General features: G+C 43.6%; 1 protein-coding gene across 4 annotated transcripts in view; it reads right to left on the bottom strand.

The window, feature by feature from the left end:
* Window positions 1–16040, bottom strand: part of C1H14orf93 (chromosome 1 C14orf93 homolog) — a 32535-nt gene extending 16495 nt beyond the window's left edge. The window contains exons 1-6 of one of the 4 annotated variants that reach the window (XM_072150455.1): window positions 15938–16040; window positions 8356–9340; window positions 6994–7332; window positions 5697–5758; window positions 5505–5608; window positions 1477–1589 (exon numbers count right to left, since the gene is read on the bottom strand). In XM_072150455.1, the coding sequence (XP_072006556.1) occupies window positions 1477–1589; window positions 5505–5608; window positions 5697–5758; window positions 6994–7332; window positions 8356–8895 (1158 nt within the window). In that variant the 5' untranslated portion in view covers window positions 8896–9340; window positions 15938–16040. Of the gene's footprint in view, window positions 1–1476; window positions 1590–5504; window positions 5609–5696; window positions 5759–6993; window positions 7333–8355; window positions 9351–15332; window positions 15406–15469; window positions 15529–15920 lie in introns of those variants that run through there. The other 3 variants (XM_072150462.1, XM_072150477.1, XM_072150469.1) reach the window with 3 other exon arrangements.
* Between the last annotated feature and the right edge of the window lie 461 nt (window positions 16041–16501).

Here is a 16501-nt window from a genome sequence, read left to right as displayed (position 1 = left end):
CCCAAAAAATTTTAGATATTTTTCATGTTTACCCTCGCTGGAGTGCCTGCTTACTTTCTCCATATTGACTTGGAGTGGCCCGACTCCTTTACTCCGTGCGACTGGTCTGACACGGCAGCCTCTGCAATGTTTGGTGAGCTGAAAACAACATTTTTTTCTTTTAAAATTAGAAGGAGCCCACCCTGCTTGTGAGGGCTCACAATCTATACAGGATGGTAGATGGAAGCCTTTGTTCAGGGAAACAAACAGTAATGTTATTTTTAGGTTACATACATCTGCTAAATTACACAAAGACTATAACCTCACTTTATTACACTAAACATTTGCAGGACAATGAGACTTAACCCCTTCCCGCCGCGGCCCTTTTTCGATTTTGCGTTTTCATTTTTCACTCCTCACATTCAAAAATCTGTAACTTTTTTATTTTTCCACGTACAGAGCTGTATGATGGCTTATTTTCTGCGTAACAAATTACACTTCAAAATGGTGGTATTTAATATTTCATGCCGTGTACCGGGAAAAAAAATCCAAGTGCAGTGAAATTGGTAAAAAAAAACGCATTTTTGCCGTATTCTTGTGGGCTTGGATTTTACTGTGCACCCCAAATGACATGTCTACTTCTTTGGGTCGGTACGATTAGGGGGTTACCAAATTTGTATAGGTTTTATAACGTTTTCATACATTTAAAAAAATTAAAACCTCCTGTACAAAATTTTTTTGGAGGATTTTGCCATCTTCTGGGGCTAATAACTTTTTCATACTTTGGTGTATGGAGCTGTGGGTGGTGTAGTTTTTTGCGGATTTTGATGACGTTTACAATGTTATCATTTTTAGGACTGTACGACCTTTTGATCACTTTTTATAGAATTTTAACAAATTTTTTAAAATGGCAAAAAAGTGCCATTTTCGACTTTGGGCGTGATTTTCCGTTACAGGGTTAAACGCAGTGAAAAACCGCAGTGAAAAACCGTTATCATATTTTGATAGATCTGGCATTTTCAGACGCGGTGATACCTAATGTGTTTATGATTTTTACTGTTTATTTATATTTATATCAATTCTTTTTTTTAATTCTTATTTTTACCATTTTTCAGACTCCCTAGGGTACTTTAACCCTAGGTTGTCTGATCGATCCTATCATATACTGCCATACTACAGTATGGCAGTATATGGGGATTTTACTACTCATACATTACCATGTGCTGACAGCACATGGTAAAGAATGGGTTAACCCGAAGTAGCTTCGGGTCTTCGTGAGACCCGAAGCTACCATGGCAACGGATCGCCGCTCCCTGATGACGTCACGGGGAGCGACGATCCACGGAAAGATGGCGACGCATGCAAAGACTCAACGGATATGGAGAGGGCTCGGCCCGCGAGCCCTCTCCATGTACCGGGACCCGACATGTGACGTACTATTAAGGGGTTAAGGAGAATGTGAGCATATAGCTGAATTCTAGATCTATTTGTTCTCACCCGGTATCGACGACTTCTCAACTTCTTATCTTCTTTCTCTTTTAAACTTTTGAAGGGATTCATGGAATTGCGGTATTCTCTTCTCTTTGTCAAAAAATAGGCAACACAGGCACCTAAAGCAGAATACATAACATATAACTTTAACACACAATTGAGGGTATATTTATAATCTAAATATATAAATAATCAACATAATGCAGGCACAGTAGGACACACTCTGTAGCTATATCTAAAAGCGGTAAATCACTGCCGCTTTGGATGTACAGTTTGCGGCGTGGGGTTAAGATACACCAATGTATGCCAATATTCTGCTGCTAAATAAGCCAATAGATGAGGGTCATAAACTTAGAGTAGAAAGTATAAGATGCAATAGATTTATCATCCAGCATCAGCTACTGTGATAAATCTGATGCATTTTCAGACGGTCTGTTCTAAGCTTACACTGGTTTTGAAAAATACACATCATTATTTATACACTCTAAAGACTGCATTCACTATTCGGCAGAATTTAGAGATTTTAGCTCCAAGTTTTCCCCACACCACAAAATACTTGGGCCTTGGGTGGTGTAAAAATAACCCAACTTATACCTTGGTCCTTCACTTCAGGTTCGGTTCCAGGTTTCATTAGGCAGTGAACTCACGTGGCGGCATTGAAAAATTTAGAAACTAAAACAGGCTTCTGTTCACTAACATATCCCCTATTTAATACCAAACAGCCCCCTCATGGTTATTTAATATACAGGCCTACCCATATATCCCCTATATACAGCCTTATGTGGTTCCTCGAACAGCTCTGGGCCCCAGCACTTGCCCAGGTATGCACAGTGCTGGCATCGGCCCTGCTTCAATCCTTATCTTTGTTGGTTTTCAGAGGCTCAGCAGTGACGTCATGTTGACAATGCTGCAGCCTCTATTAGGCTGTAGTGAGTGTGCACTGTTAAAATGGTGTCACCGTTGACCCTATGCATACAATGAGAGGCCGACAATCACAGGTGGCACCGCACTAGACTAGAGGTAAGTAGAAATTCTTTATTATTTTTACACCACTTGGGATCCATGACAACCCATGATATGAGCATAGCCCCCTCTCCACCACAATGCGTTATGGAAAGAAAAAAAATCCGTCTGTTTTATATGGTTTCTGCAACTCCTATTGAGGCTGTTTCAAAAAGTGACAGAAACAGCACTCCCAAATGCATATGGCTTTAACTAAATGTGTTTCAACTGTAAAATTGCATTAAATTTAAATTTTGCCTACTTTTGGAAAGGGTTTAAAGAAGGAAAAGAAGGGAGGACAAGACAAAAAGACAATGTAAAAGTCTGTAAATCCAGATGACAGATAGCCCATCAGGCTCATCAGCATACTTTTAAAAAGTTGATTTAAAAGAAAAGACCATGGATAACACATACAAGAAGATTATCACATCATGTGCCTTGATCTATGAGTAAGTATCCCTGGTTTATCATGCTTGATCTTGTTGGTAGAGTTCCATTAAGTGGGAGCTGGGACGCAGAATATGAGGGGCCACAAGATCAGGGCTTCCTCGGGGCCATATGGGGGGGGCAGGGGCGCACCTGCCATGAGGCGAGTTGAGATTCTCGCCTCAGGCGGAGCGCTTCCTGCTATACTAGGGGGCGGCGTCGGGCTCCCGCCCGCCGGAATGTGTTACGGCCGGGACATCTCCCCGACCCCCCGCACATTCCGCCGCCCATCACATCCACCCGCCCGCGGCCGGCACATGTACCTGCGCGCGGGCCGTCACTTCCGCCACAGCCCGCCCATCCATCCATCCATCCATCCATCCATCCATTCAACACGCGCGCGCGCGGCTGTACCTGCGCACCCACAGAAATTTCCCCCTGCGCACCGCCCTACACTTCCCCTTGCGCGCCCGCTGACACTTCCACCCCCCGCAGCCCGCCTAGCTCATCCACCGGCCCGGCACAAGTACCACCCCCCGCCCCAGCCCAATGTCCGCGCTGGTCCCGCCCCCCCCCTTCACGCTCCGTTTTCGAACCCCCCTCGGTCCGTGTCACTGCCAATACCACCCCCCCCACCCCCGCTCCGACATCCCCGGCAACACCCTCCCCCCCCCCCCCGCTCCGACATCCCCAGCAAACCCCCTCCCCGCTCCGACATCCCCAGCAAACCCCCTCCCCGCCCCCCGCTCCGACATCCCCGGCAACCCCCCCCTCCTTCCACCAGAGGACAAGGCCAAAGAGAAAAGAAGAAAAAAGAGTAAAGGTAACTTCTATGTATGTATATGTGTGTGTATGTATAGATTTGTCTGTGTGTATTTGTATGTATATGTGTATGTATATATGTAAATATACATATATATATATATATATATGTATGTCTGTATATTTGCTGTATATACTGTATATATATATATATATATATATATATATATATATATCTCTGTATGTCTGTGTGTACATTTATCGTGCCACCATTTAAAATATACTATATGGCGGCACGCTGTATGTATGATATGGTATATGGCGGCACGCTGTATGTATGATATGGTATATGGCGGCACGCTGTATGTATGATATGGTATATGGCGGCACGCTGTATGTATGATATGGTATATGGCGGCACGCTGTATGTATGATATGGTATATGGCGGCACGCTGTATGTATGATATGGTATATGGCGGCACGCTGTATGTATGATATGGTATATGGCGGCACGCTGTATGTATGATATGGATATACGGCGGCACGCTGTATGTATTATATGGTATATGGCGGCACGCTGTATGTATGATATGGTATATGGCGGCACGCTGTATGTATGATATGGTATATGGCGGCACGCTGTATGTATGATATGGTATATGGCGGCACGCTGTATGTATTATATGGTATATGGCGGCACCCTGTATGTATTATATGGTATATGGCGGCACCCTGTATGTATTATATGGTATATGGCGGCACCCTGTATGTATTATATGGTATATGGCGGCACCCTGTATGTATTATATGGTATATGGCGGCACCCTGTATGTATTATATGGTATATGGCGGTATGCTGTATGTATTATATGGTATATGGCGGCACACTGTATGTATTATATGGTATATAGTGGCACACTATGTATTATATGGTATATGGCGGCACACTGTATGTATTATGTGGTATATGGCGGCACCCTGTATGTATTATATGGTATATGGCGGCACCCTGTATTGATTTTATATTATATGGCGGATCGTTTTATGTATATTGTTCTTTGTAGTAGCTCGCTGTGTGTATTATATAGTTCAAAGAGGGAAGCTTTATGTATTTTGCATTGCTTTATTTTCACATTTTTCACATTGGGTCTGGTCCTGACACTCCTCGATATTTTACATGTATAGGGGGGGGGGGGGGGGCGTTTTTCTATAGTTCGCCTCAGGCAGCAGAAAGGCTAGGTGCACCCCTGGGGGGGGGGGGGGTGTCATAATAAGAAATGTTGCATGGTGGCTCAGTGGTTAGCACTGCAGCCTTGCAGATCTGGGGTCCTGGTTTCAAGTCCCATCAAAATCAGCTTTTGCAAAGAGTTTGTATGTTCTCTCCGTGTTGGCGTGGGTTTCCTCCCACCTTCTGGTAGGTTGATTAGATTGTGAGCACCATGCGGGACAGAGACAAATTTGGCAAGTTCTGTGCAGCGATGTGTAGTATGTTTGCGCTGTATAAATAAAGGAATTATTATTATGAAAGGGTCACAATGTGAGGGGGAGCTGGGCATGATATGAGGGGGCCACAATGTGAGGGGCAGATGGTGGGCTCCAAGGGGGGAATTATACTGTGTGGGGATGAACAAATGACAGAGCTTAGCCCAAAAGCTTCCATCCTTTGTTGGGAGGTATGCTAGCCTACAATCTGCCTGCATATCACTATGTGTACCTCACTCACTGTACATTAAGCTGTGGCTAACCTTATAACAAATTTCTACTTTCCACTATTAAGCCTTCAATGTTCTCTATGTTGTGAACACATTTATCATGAACATATTTTATATAATGTTACTGTCACCTTTCAGCTCTTTGTCTGTATAGCGATGGTTACTAGACACAAGTTCTTGCTTCAGCTTCTCCACCAGGAACTTTAAAACGGAAATATTCCAAGAAGATTTGATGCTATGGACAGATATTACACCAGATAAAGATCTCACAGTAATACAGGATTACAGTAGTAAAACTCACACCACTAACATCACTCACTCACCTCTCTGAGCCATTGAAGCGCTTGTTGTTAGAGATGTGATTGTGAATATTATGAACCAGTTTCTGAAATAAAAAAAATAAATAAGTACACCATACACATACTATTCAGAGTGTTATGGCTCTTTCAATATAGCATACATTGTAACATTAGATACATTAGATTTATTTTTGTAACATAAACAATATGTACATTTTTCCATTGTTAACCTTTCAAGGAATAAATTGTACTATCTAGTGGTACTATGTAATATTTGACCCCCGCTTTACTACACTATTGATAATATGTCTGAATTTATTACACTGCACTGATTACATTGATTATTGTATAGGAGGGCACCACAGCTTCTTCAATTAGCTAATGTGTCAGTTATTACTACCAACCAGAACTCCCATGAAAGGACTTATATGTTATATTTAAATCTACGTTTATTAACAATAAAGGAAAAACAGCATATACAAATAAAATTCTCATAGCATGAAGGGTGGTCTCGCAGGACCCCAGCAATAAAACATATGCAGCATCATATTGCAGAATAAGGACAGGCTGCAGGGTTGCACCGGGGCAGGGATCATAATTATAACACATTGCCAGGATACCGCCCACCCAGGACTTATATGTTATAGTGCATGTAGCAGCCACAGTGACACCACTATTTCTATTGCAGGCTCCCTTTAAAAGAACATAGAAAATATTCCAATGTTTGGGGTTTGGACCAGTGAATCCAGCATAAGGACGGAGTTACACTATTTAAACTTATTGTGTGAAACATGTTCTTTACTGGGAGCATCACAGAGAATCCTACCAGAACATTCTTATCTTTGAGTGTAAAAGGTTTTTGATTTTTATTTCCCTAAAAAACACACAAGCAGAACAGATATAGTTAGGACTCTCCACTGCCAGCAGTTTAGTGTTCCAAATTATCCTGACCGATTCCAATTGAAGGAACAGTAATTCTACATTGTGACCTCTAGGTGGCGCTGTGAGAATCTGTAATACATACATGGCCTTTCTATAGTACAGTACATAGAAACATTGTAGCTGAAAAGATGTGGGGTTGCATGTACTGTATAAATATTTACACTATTGAGTGTAAAAAATAAAGTGCCCAATAGGATCCTTTATGATTGGGATGATAAATTGCCAAAAACACTACAGAAGCTTTCTCCCCCTGTTTTATTTAAAAGATAGGCATATTTGCCAAAACAAAGCTTGCAAGTGTATGGGGAAGGGCGAGTGTTCAGTCAACAGATGTCTTATGAGGACAATCAGTCTAAGGGGGAATAATGAATATACTCACCGACAATACTAGGTCTCGTTTTCGTCGGGAACATTTCTGCCCGTTGCTACGCTGCCGACTGTTACAGCTACTATAAAACTGTGCAAATGGCGGAGGAGAATTTGGAGGCCGCATGTCTGATTCGGACGACGTTTCCGCCACCATTAATCCTCCTGGACTAAGGGATCCATCTTTCTGTATTAAGATATGGGAATGACTTGATTTCACTACTGAAGGAGTGGGCTCATTAAGATTTTCCATTGGATCCCTGTGAGGGCGTGTGTCTGTCAGCTGCTTAACAAAGTTGGAAGTTAAAATCCGCTGGGCGGAGGACTCTGAGTTTAAGAAATCATCAATGACCTATAAAAATAAAATCATGTATTTGTGAAGAGAAAATATAATGCAGATTGGAAAGTGCAGTGTTAAACTACATAGAGGTAGCTGGCGGTAGGAAGCCCAGGCTTTGAGCATGCACACAGCAGATGGTATAAAGATGACACACCTGCCAGAATTGCTGCAAACAGAAGCTGTCCCTATTAAAAGTGACAGACTGTGTCTCCCACTGGAGTGCAATAGAATGGAGACTAAGCATAAACAGACTGCAAGCTGATAGCTTATGCACACATACTCATGGCATGCAGCTCAAGAGCGCAAGGCCAAATGACTGCCTCACTACAGTATAAGCATCTGTAACCTTGGCCTGTAACGAGATTTGTGGTGACCACATCCATGTATTCTTAGGCTACATGCACTCGACCGTTATTGTGGCCGCACCAGATCATGGCCACAATAGAGAGGTCTATAGAACTGTCTATAGAACAGTTCAGCAAGAATGGTTAGAACACGTTGGCTCACCACACTGCGACCTGGCCGGGCGTCAGCGCTCCAATATATAGGGCATGTCCTATCTTTTGCTGGATTGTGGCAGAGGGGAGAGGTGACAAGTGTCCGGCAGTGTACTTGTACATATAGCCCTAGCCCTTGTTTTAGTTGTATAAGCTTAGCTTACCAATGATTGTTCTTGTTCTACATTAGCCATACCTTATCATGTTCTGCTTTTTTCACATATCACGGGTAATATATCAAGTGGTATAGGCCAGGTAAGTATAGACTAATGTAACTTGTAAATGGCTAAACATAAAAGATTGGTTTAAATTAATAATTTACTATATTCAGCAAGATAAATCTTATTAAATGCAATGTTAACACCCTTTAAGAACAAATCTTGTACATAACCCGGGGTTTGTCTGTATTGTAGAAAATAGGCAGCAAGTAAATATCATCCAAAGCTCATGAAAAGCCAAAAAATACCCTGTGTAGGTAAATTTACATGCAAATAAAAGCTAAGCCAACGATGAATGTTTACTTCATGTGTTCACTTACCGGCATATGGACAGGACTAAGGAGGGATGGAGCTTCAGTAGGAGGACATCCTGTTAAGCAACTTTCTCTTGTCCTGTCTAGAACTGGAGGGTGAAGCCCAGGAACTAATGAGGCAGATGCTGCCCCGAGCTGCCTTAGCTCCTCAATGACAACCTGAACTCCTCCAATTTCTTCAACTTCTTCTTCGTCTGATACCTTACATCTTGCACTGATCTCTGGTGGTGACTTTGGTGGCTCCGGTCTTTCAATCGTCCGCTTAAGACTACTGACCTCTTCTTGAAGTTCACTGAGAAGGCTACTGTTTGCCTTGGCAACATTAAGTGCAGCTTCGGCTAGTCCCACCGCTTTCTCCACGCGTTGATAGATGAGATGAAGTAGCTGCTCACAACCTTGCACTGCTACTCCTTGCCCATTTACTGTGATAGGGGTAGCCCCATCAATAGACACAGAACCCCCTTGGGTGCTTTCGACTTTGCATGCACATTTGCCATCATTTTGCCCCGGTGGAGGGGTGAACAAAATAGTAGCACTAAATGACATTTTAAGGGAAATTTGCTCAATCTGTCTGAATTAGGGGTCTAACTGATCAATGTAAGTAGTGGTTTCTACAGCCGATATCAAATAGATATTTTAGAAAAATACATGTACTGTTTTTTTAATATTAGCTTTCTGGTGAATGTCTATGTAATGGTATATATTACACCTAAATAATTCAAGTCCGAGTAATGCTCCTGTACGTGGTGTCATCTGTGATATATTATTTAATATATTCATGTTGTTTTCCTATGATTGTCACAAATTCCTGCGGGGACATTTTCTATTCCTGCTGTCAGGCTGCAAACACATCCCACAAGATTTATCTTGTCCCTCACACCGATTATTTCAGTTCTTCTATGTCTTTTAGGCCATTGGTTTCATACTTGTTGACTTCTTATGGAGCTGGCGTCTGATAAATTACTGAAGTATTCAAATTTCTAGGAAATATCTGACAAAAGCTAAGGAACAAAAACATTCACAAACATGACAATAAACAGATATTTAGGAATATGATAACAATAAATATAATACTTTTCTTTGAATACAGACATAAAAAAGTACTCCCTAACACAAACTTAACCCCTTCAGGACCAGCCTATTTTTTTTTTTTACCTTAGGTGTGTTTATCCAGTTTTATTGATATTCCCTAACCACAGTTTAGTGGATAATCAGATTTTTTTTTAACCCCTAGGCGCACCACGACGTTATACTACGTCCCCGGGGCTAGATGTTTAGCGCACCGGGACGTAGTATAACGTCCAGCTTCTGGGACCGGCTCACGAACGGAGCCGGTACCAGAAGCAGCGGCTGTCAGCTGTCTATCACAGCTGACACCGCGCTGTAACACCCGCGATCGGAGCCGACTCCGATCGCGGGTGTTAACCCCTTACACGCCGCGGTCAAGCATGACCGCGGCGTGTAAGGGTGTTCCTGCTGTGGATCGGATCCCCCGTGCCGCTTACCGGGGGATCCGATCCTCTTCCGGGCAGCTCCGAGGACTGGCATGTGCCCCGGAGCTGCCCGGTCTCCATGGCAGCCAGACCCCTTCCGGGTCTGACTGCAAACTGTCTGAGCATGCGCAAGCTTGCTCAGACAGTTTACACTGCTCTACAATAAAATAGTATTGTAGAGCAGTGTATTGGACTTAAACCAGTGATCAGAGCATCACTGGTTTAAGTTCAAGTATGTATAAGTAAAAAAAATGCAAAAACAGTTAACACTACACATTATAATAAATAAAAAATAAATACATAAAATATAAGCCCCTAAAATGTCACTTTCCCATAAAAAACTTAATAAAGTATAAAAAAACATAAAAACACAAAAAAACCCTGCATATTTGGTATTGCCGCGTCCGTAACAATCTGCATAATAAAACAGAATTGTTACTGGACCCGCACGGTAAACGCCGGAGGAAAAAAACGCAAAAAACGTTCCGAAAAAAAGATAATTTTTAATTAATACCCTATAAAAAATGCTCTAAAAAGTGATTTAAAAAATTTTATGCACTCTAAAATAAGCCCACTAAAAAGAACAACTGTTCTCGCAAAAAATAAGCCCCTAACAAGATTTGTCAGCCAAAAAATAAAAAAGTTATGCATATAAAAAGATGGTGATGCTAAAATGAATAAGATTTTCTCCAAATTAGTTTTTATTCAGTACAATTGAATAAAATACACAAAACCCCCACATATTTGGTATCCCTGCGTCCGTAATCTGTATAATCTGTATAATAAAACAGAATTGTTATTAGATCCGCAAAGTGAACCCCGTAAAAAACAACCTAAAAAAACTCTCTCTGAAAAAGATGGTTTTTTATTAATGCCCTTTAAAAATGCTCTAAAAAAAGTGATTTTAAAAAGTTACGCAATCCAAAATAAGACCACTAAAAAGAGCCATCATTCTTGCAAAAAATAAGCCCTTAAACAGATTTGTGAGGTGAAAAATAAAAAAGTTATACATATGAAAGACGGTGATGCTAAAATTAACAACAATTTTGCCAAATTACTTTTTATTCAGTAAAAATGGTAAAAAATAAAAAATATATATAAATGAAGTATTTTCATAATCGTGGCGACCCATAGAATAAAAATAATATACTATTTTTATGGTATGGTTAACGGCCAAAAAAAAAAACACATAAAAATTTTCCTAAAAATTGATGATTTTCATTTCCTCCACCAACAAAGAGTTAATTAAATCTCACCAATTAGCTGTAGATGCCCCAAAATTATGTATTAGAAAAGTGCATCTCATGTGGCAAAAGAAATAAGCCCCTATAGGTCCTCAATAAAAAAAAGAAAAAAATTATAGCCTGTACAATGTGACAATGTAAATCTGCTCTGGATGGCGCCTCCTTCCCTCCTATGCCCGGCCGTGCGCCCATACAGCAGGTTACCACCACATATGGGGTATCCGTGTACTCGGGAGAAATTGGGTATCAAACTTTGTGGAGCCTTTTTTAATTTAATCCATTTTAAATGTTTAATTTTCCACCCAAAATGAGTGTATTGTGAAAAAATATTACAATTTGCAGACTCCACCTCCGTTTTGTTTTAACCCCTATAAAACACGTAAAGGGTTAACAAACTTCTTAAAAGTAGTTTTTCATACGTTGAGGGGTGTAGTTTCCACAATGGGGTAATTTATGAGTCTCGCTATTATTTAGGCCTCTCAGTGTCAATTAGAAGTTGAGCAGGTCCATCTAAGTACGGGTTTTGGCGATTTTACAAAAAATGTGAAAAATGGCACCCAAATTCTGAGCCTCATAACATTCTAGTAAAATATGTGGAATCTTAAAAAACCATGCCAACATAAAGCAGACATTTGGGAAATGTAAGTTATGAATTTATTTGGGTGCTTTGACTATCTGCATCAAAAGTAGAGAATTTAGAACGTTGAAAATAAAGAATTTTTCAAAATTTTTGCCAAATTTTGTTTTTTTTCATAACTAAACGCAAAAGATTTCATCCAAATTTTTAAACTAATTTGAAGTACAATGTGTCACGAGAAAACAATCTCAAAATCCCCTGGATATCTCACAGCGTTCCCACACTATAACCACTTATAGTGACACAGGCCAGATTTGAAAAATGGGGCCGCGTCCTTTAGGCCAAAAGATGCTGAGTCCCCTAGGGGTTAAACCCTTTCTATGGAAGGATGCAAGAAAAGAAACAGCAATTTTGGCACTTTTTTGTAGTTCTGAATTTTGTGCCATACACAATGTGGCGCACATATAATTTACCTATAGACTGTGGACACAAAAAAAATGTGCTGAAAAACCTCACCTCGGCTTATACACGAGTCAATAAAAAAAAACCTTTATACTCACCCTCCGGCCCCGATGTCGCCGCGGCTCCTCTTCTTACGGGGCCATGTTATTTGGCGGCCGGCGCATACTACGACGTCAGCAGCGGCCGCATCCTAATATACTCTTGCCGGCAGAGCGCATGGTCGTGTCTCTGCCCGCTAATACAGAAGATAGAACAAAGAAGAGGAGCCATGTTTGTTTGTTTTTTTAAGAGCTGGGTGGGCTGGCCGTATACTACGTGGGGGCGGGCTGGCCGTATAATACGTGGGGGCGGGCAATAGGTTTTCCCATTTTTTGGTGGTAAAATTAGGGGCCTCGGCTTATACCCCGGCCGGCTTACATTCGGGTATATACAGTAATATCTGCTGCACACATCCTGGAACTATTCTGTCTGTGTAAAAAAAATAAATTAGCTGAAAACTTCTGGTTTTCTTGCGTCTTAAAACAACAATTTACTAGCAGCGGTTGGGCTGCAACATTCATTCTCTGCAATTCTGCACCAAAAACTCGCAAACATGCAGCCTTAATTTCTTTGCATTACGTAGTTTGGCTGCATAGATAATGCACAGTATACCTAAGCTTGGACTATTCTGTACTAAGAGAAATCCACTCGTGGCAGCCCTGGGGACCTTTTGAGCCTCTTAGTTGACAAGACTAGTGGTGTAGCCATAGGGGTTGCAAAGGTAACATCTGTGACTCCTTGTCACTGACACTGAGGGTGCGGTGACATGTTAGCACTTTGACACTGTGTAGAGCGCCACATTTGAGGTATTTGCAGCTATTAAATGGGTCCCCAAGTCGTCTTTAGAGGGATTATAATGGAGACTCGACTTGGCCAGTAACAATTTGGCTGGGGTAAGGCCGACTGCGCACAAACTTATTCACCCCGCGGAAACAAGTATCTGTGCCAGTTTTGTGTCGCGGCTGCACTGTGTCCAATAAGACAGAAAATATGTGCACCTAAAGGGGAGTGTTACTGCTCAGAGCTTGCGCCACATTACTAATGACGTGCACCACAATTCTACATGATGAACAAAGTGAACCAAACAAATGGTGCATTCTGCTAGAGTAGTGCAGGGGTTGCCAGATCAATAAAGACTGTGCACCAATTTTGTAAACTGCACACAGTACAGACTGAAATAGTTTGAACAAATGTGGCCCAATGTGTAGGAAGGAAGTCCTTGCCTCCTGGAGTCCTTGCATCATGTTTCTGTATAATGCAAGGTCTCCCCTTGCGATGTAATGTGTTCAGTTAGTGGAATCGGACAGGTCAACATGTAGGTCAAATTCCATGGGCAGCATATGTTTGTGTGCGCCAGCCTGGCGGCATTCAAACAAACCTGGAATTTCTCCAGTCTTGTGTTTCCGTACTGTGTGAGTCCTTATGAATCCATATATACATGCCGTTTGTCATCCGTATGGCACCGTATCTGTACAAAATACGGAGGGCTGGCAAATAGTGGATGGCTGACTATTGGCTGGATGACAGAATGCACCTCCCACTGGTTCTGGATACTGCACATATATATGACAGCCCGTATTTTATATGTTCCCATTGACTTCTATGGGGCATACGAACGCAAATAGGTGAGAAAATAGGAGTGCTCTATATTTTTATATGGCTCAAAAACGGTATAGTGCACAATACGGCCATTCAATGGAAGGCTGTATTACCCATAGAAAAGAATGGGGACGTATGTTATGCGTATATAGGGCCGTTTTCACACGTTCATGTGAATGTAACCTCAGACTGATAAGAGAGTCAGTCACAGTCTGGATAGTTTTTACTACATGTAGCCAAAAGGAGAAAGTCCCACCATACTTGTCAGGTGCTGTCTGTAGGTGAATTGCTTTGCCAGCACAATTTACATGCCAGTAAGTCAGTCAGTAAGCCAGCCACAAGTATATAACAAGCCCTCAGTACATAGCCAGTCTGCCCCCGGTATATAGCCAGCCAGACCCCTGCCCCCCAGTATATAGCCAGCCCCTGTCCCAGTAAATAGCCAGCCAGGTTGCCCCCAGTACATAGCCAGACCCCTGCTCTCCAGTATATAGACAGCAAGCCCCCAGTATATAGGCAGCCGGCCCGCCTGGCCCCCAGTATATAGGCAGCCGGCCAGCCTGGCCCCCAGTATATAGGCAGCCGGCCAGCCTGGCCCCCAGTATATAGGCAGCCGGCCAGCCTGGCCCCCAGTATATAGGCAGCCGGCCAGCCTGGCCCCCAGTATATAGGCAGCCGGCCAGCCTGGCCCCCAGTATATAGGCAGCCGGCCAGCCTGGCCCCCAGTATATAGGCAGCCGGCCAGCCTGGCCCCCAGTATATAGGCAGCCGGCCAGCCTGGCCCCCAGTATATAGGCAGCCGGCCAGCCTGGCCCCCAGTATATAGGCAGCCGGCCAGCCTGGCCCCCAGTATATAGGCAGCCGGCCAGCCTGGCCCCCAGTATATAGGCAGCCGGCCAGCCTGGCCCCCAGTATATAGGCAGCCGGCCAGCCTGGCCCCCAGAATATAGGCAGCCGGCCAGCCTGGCCCCCAGAATATAGGCAGCCGGCCAGCCTGGCCCCCAGTATATAGGCAGCCGGCCAGCCTGGCCCCCAGTATATAGGCAGCCGGCCAGCCTGGCCCCCAGTATATAGGCCGCCCGGCCAGCCTGGCCCCCAGTATATAGGCAGCCGGCCAGCCTGGCGTTTTTAAATGCAGCGCTAGCGGTATGTATGAAGGCACCTCGGTATGCTTTTAGACTACATCGTTTTCATTCCATTTTCAAACAGAATCAAAACGCACATGGGACAGGCAACAGCAGGTCACATTCCTAGGCAGAAGCATTTGGAAATCAGCGCCTCGTGTCTTGCATTTAGACAATGGAAGACACCTGGTTGCCGATTGCATTCATTTGCATACACTCGGCCGTGTCCTGCACCGATGCGTTTTGATTGCGTGCTTGTGCTGCTTCCTCAGTAGGTCCAGCCCTATCACTCCTTCCCCACCCATTTACTGCATAAACCTCCCCACTTCTCCAACATCACTTCGTTGGGCGTGGCCAGTACACGCAAATTCTCACGTGACCACTAGAATGTACGCGCTACATACTGAGCTCCGTGTACATAACGCGCAGGTAGAGATCCACCCACCGCTTTAGATTGGGTGAACTCGCTTAACCCCGATTCGCTGCAGTATGCTGCCAATCGATGCTACTCTCCAGCCATTAGTGTTACAGAAGAAGTAGCGGCCTACGTCATCATAGACACAGCCAATAGAAGAACGTTACCCTCAACCGAGTTCCTCTGTTAACACTTTGCCTGCCAGACAGGAAACCGTGTCATAAGCCGCTGAACGGCGTTCACCGTGCGGGGACTGCTCCGGGTTTGTGTGGCTGTAGAAGCTGCTAGACAGGTGCGCGCTGTGTACATGAGCGGGCTGCACACTCCGATAATGGGCTCGCACTGCGCTCCAACTAGCGCTGTGTACACACCGATACAGGAGGCGTTCACAGGCGACAATACAAACACATACGAGCTCCGAACCGACGTGTTCACGAGCAGAAAGTTCCCTGCGCCATCCTACCACAGCTATACGCAGGGGGATACAGCGCGGGGGATGGGAGGGAACGCATATACCAAGACCCCCGGAAAAAGCCTCCGCATAGCAGCGAAAGGGTTAATAAAGTGTACACCGCAATACAATCCCGTGTATAAAGACCCCAAATAGCGACATCCCACCTTGTCTTAAAGGATACGTGAAGGTCAGCGTGTCCCCTTTGTATTCTTGGAGCTGTGTGTGCAAAGACGAGTGCACAGCAGGTACACGCCTCTGCCGGGAGCTGATTGGTAGCAGAGGGACCGGGGGCGTGTACAGCGGCCCTGCACGGGAACTGTGTATATGTTACCAGTGCACAATGTCCCGATATCACAGCATGAAACCGTGTATGAGCCTTGTGTATATGTCACCAGTGCACAATGTCCCCTGATATCACAGCATGACACCATGTATGAGCCTTGTGTATATGTCACCAGTGCACAGTGTCCCCTGATATCACAGCATGAAACCATGTATGAGCCTTGTGTATATGTCACCAGTGCACAATGTCCCCTGATATCACAGCATGAAACCATGTATGAGCCGTGTGTATATGTCACCAGTGCACAATGTCCCCTGATATCACAGCATGAAACCATGTATGAGCCTTGTGTATATGTCACCAGTGCACAATGTCCCGATATCACAGCATGAAACCATGTATGAGCCTTGTGTATATGTCACCAGTGCACAATGTCCCCTGATATCACAGCATGACACCATG

The sequence above is a fragment of the Engystomops pustulosus genome, chromosome 1 (genome assembly GCF_040894005.1).
Source record: "Engystomops pustulosus chromosome 1, aEngPut4.maternal, whole genome shotgun sequence".
Taxonomy (NCBI): domain Eukaryota; kingdom Metazoa; phylum Chordata; class Amphibia; order Anura; family Leptodactylidae; genus Engystomops; species Engystomops pustulosus.
This window is presented reverse-complemented; position numbering and strand designations above follow the sequence as displayed.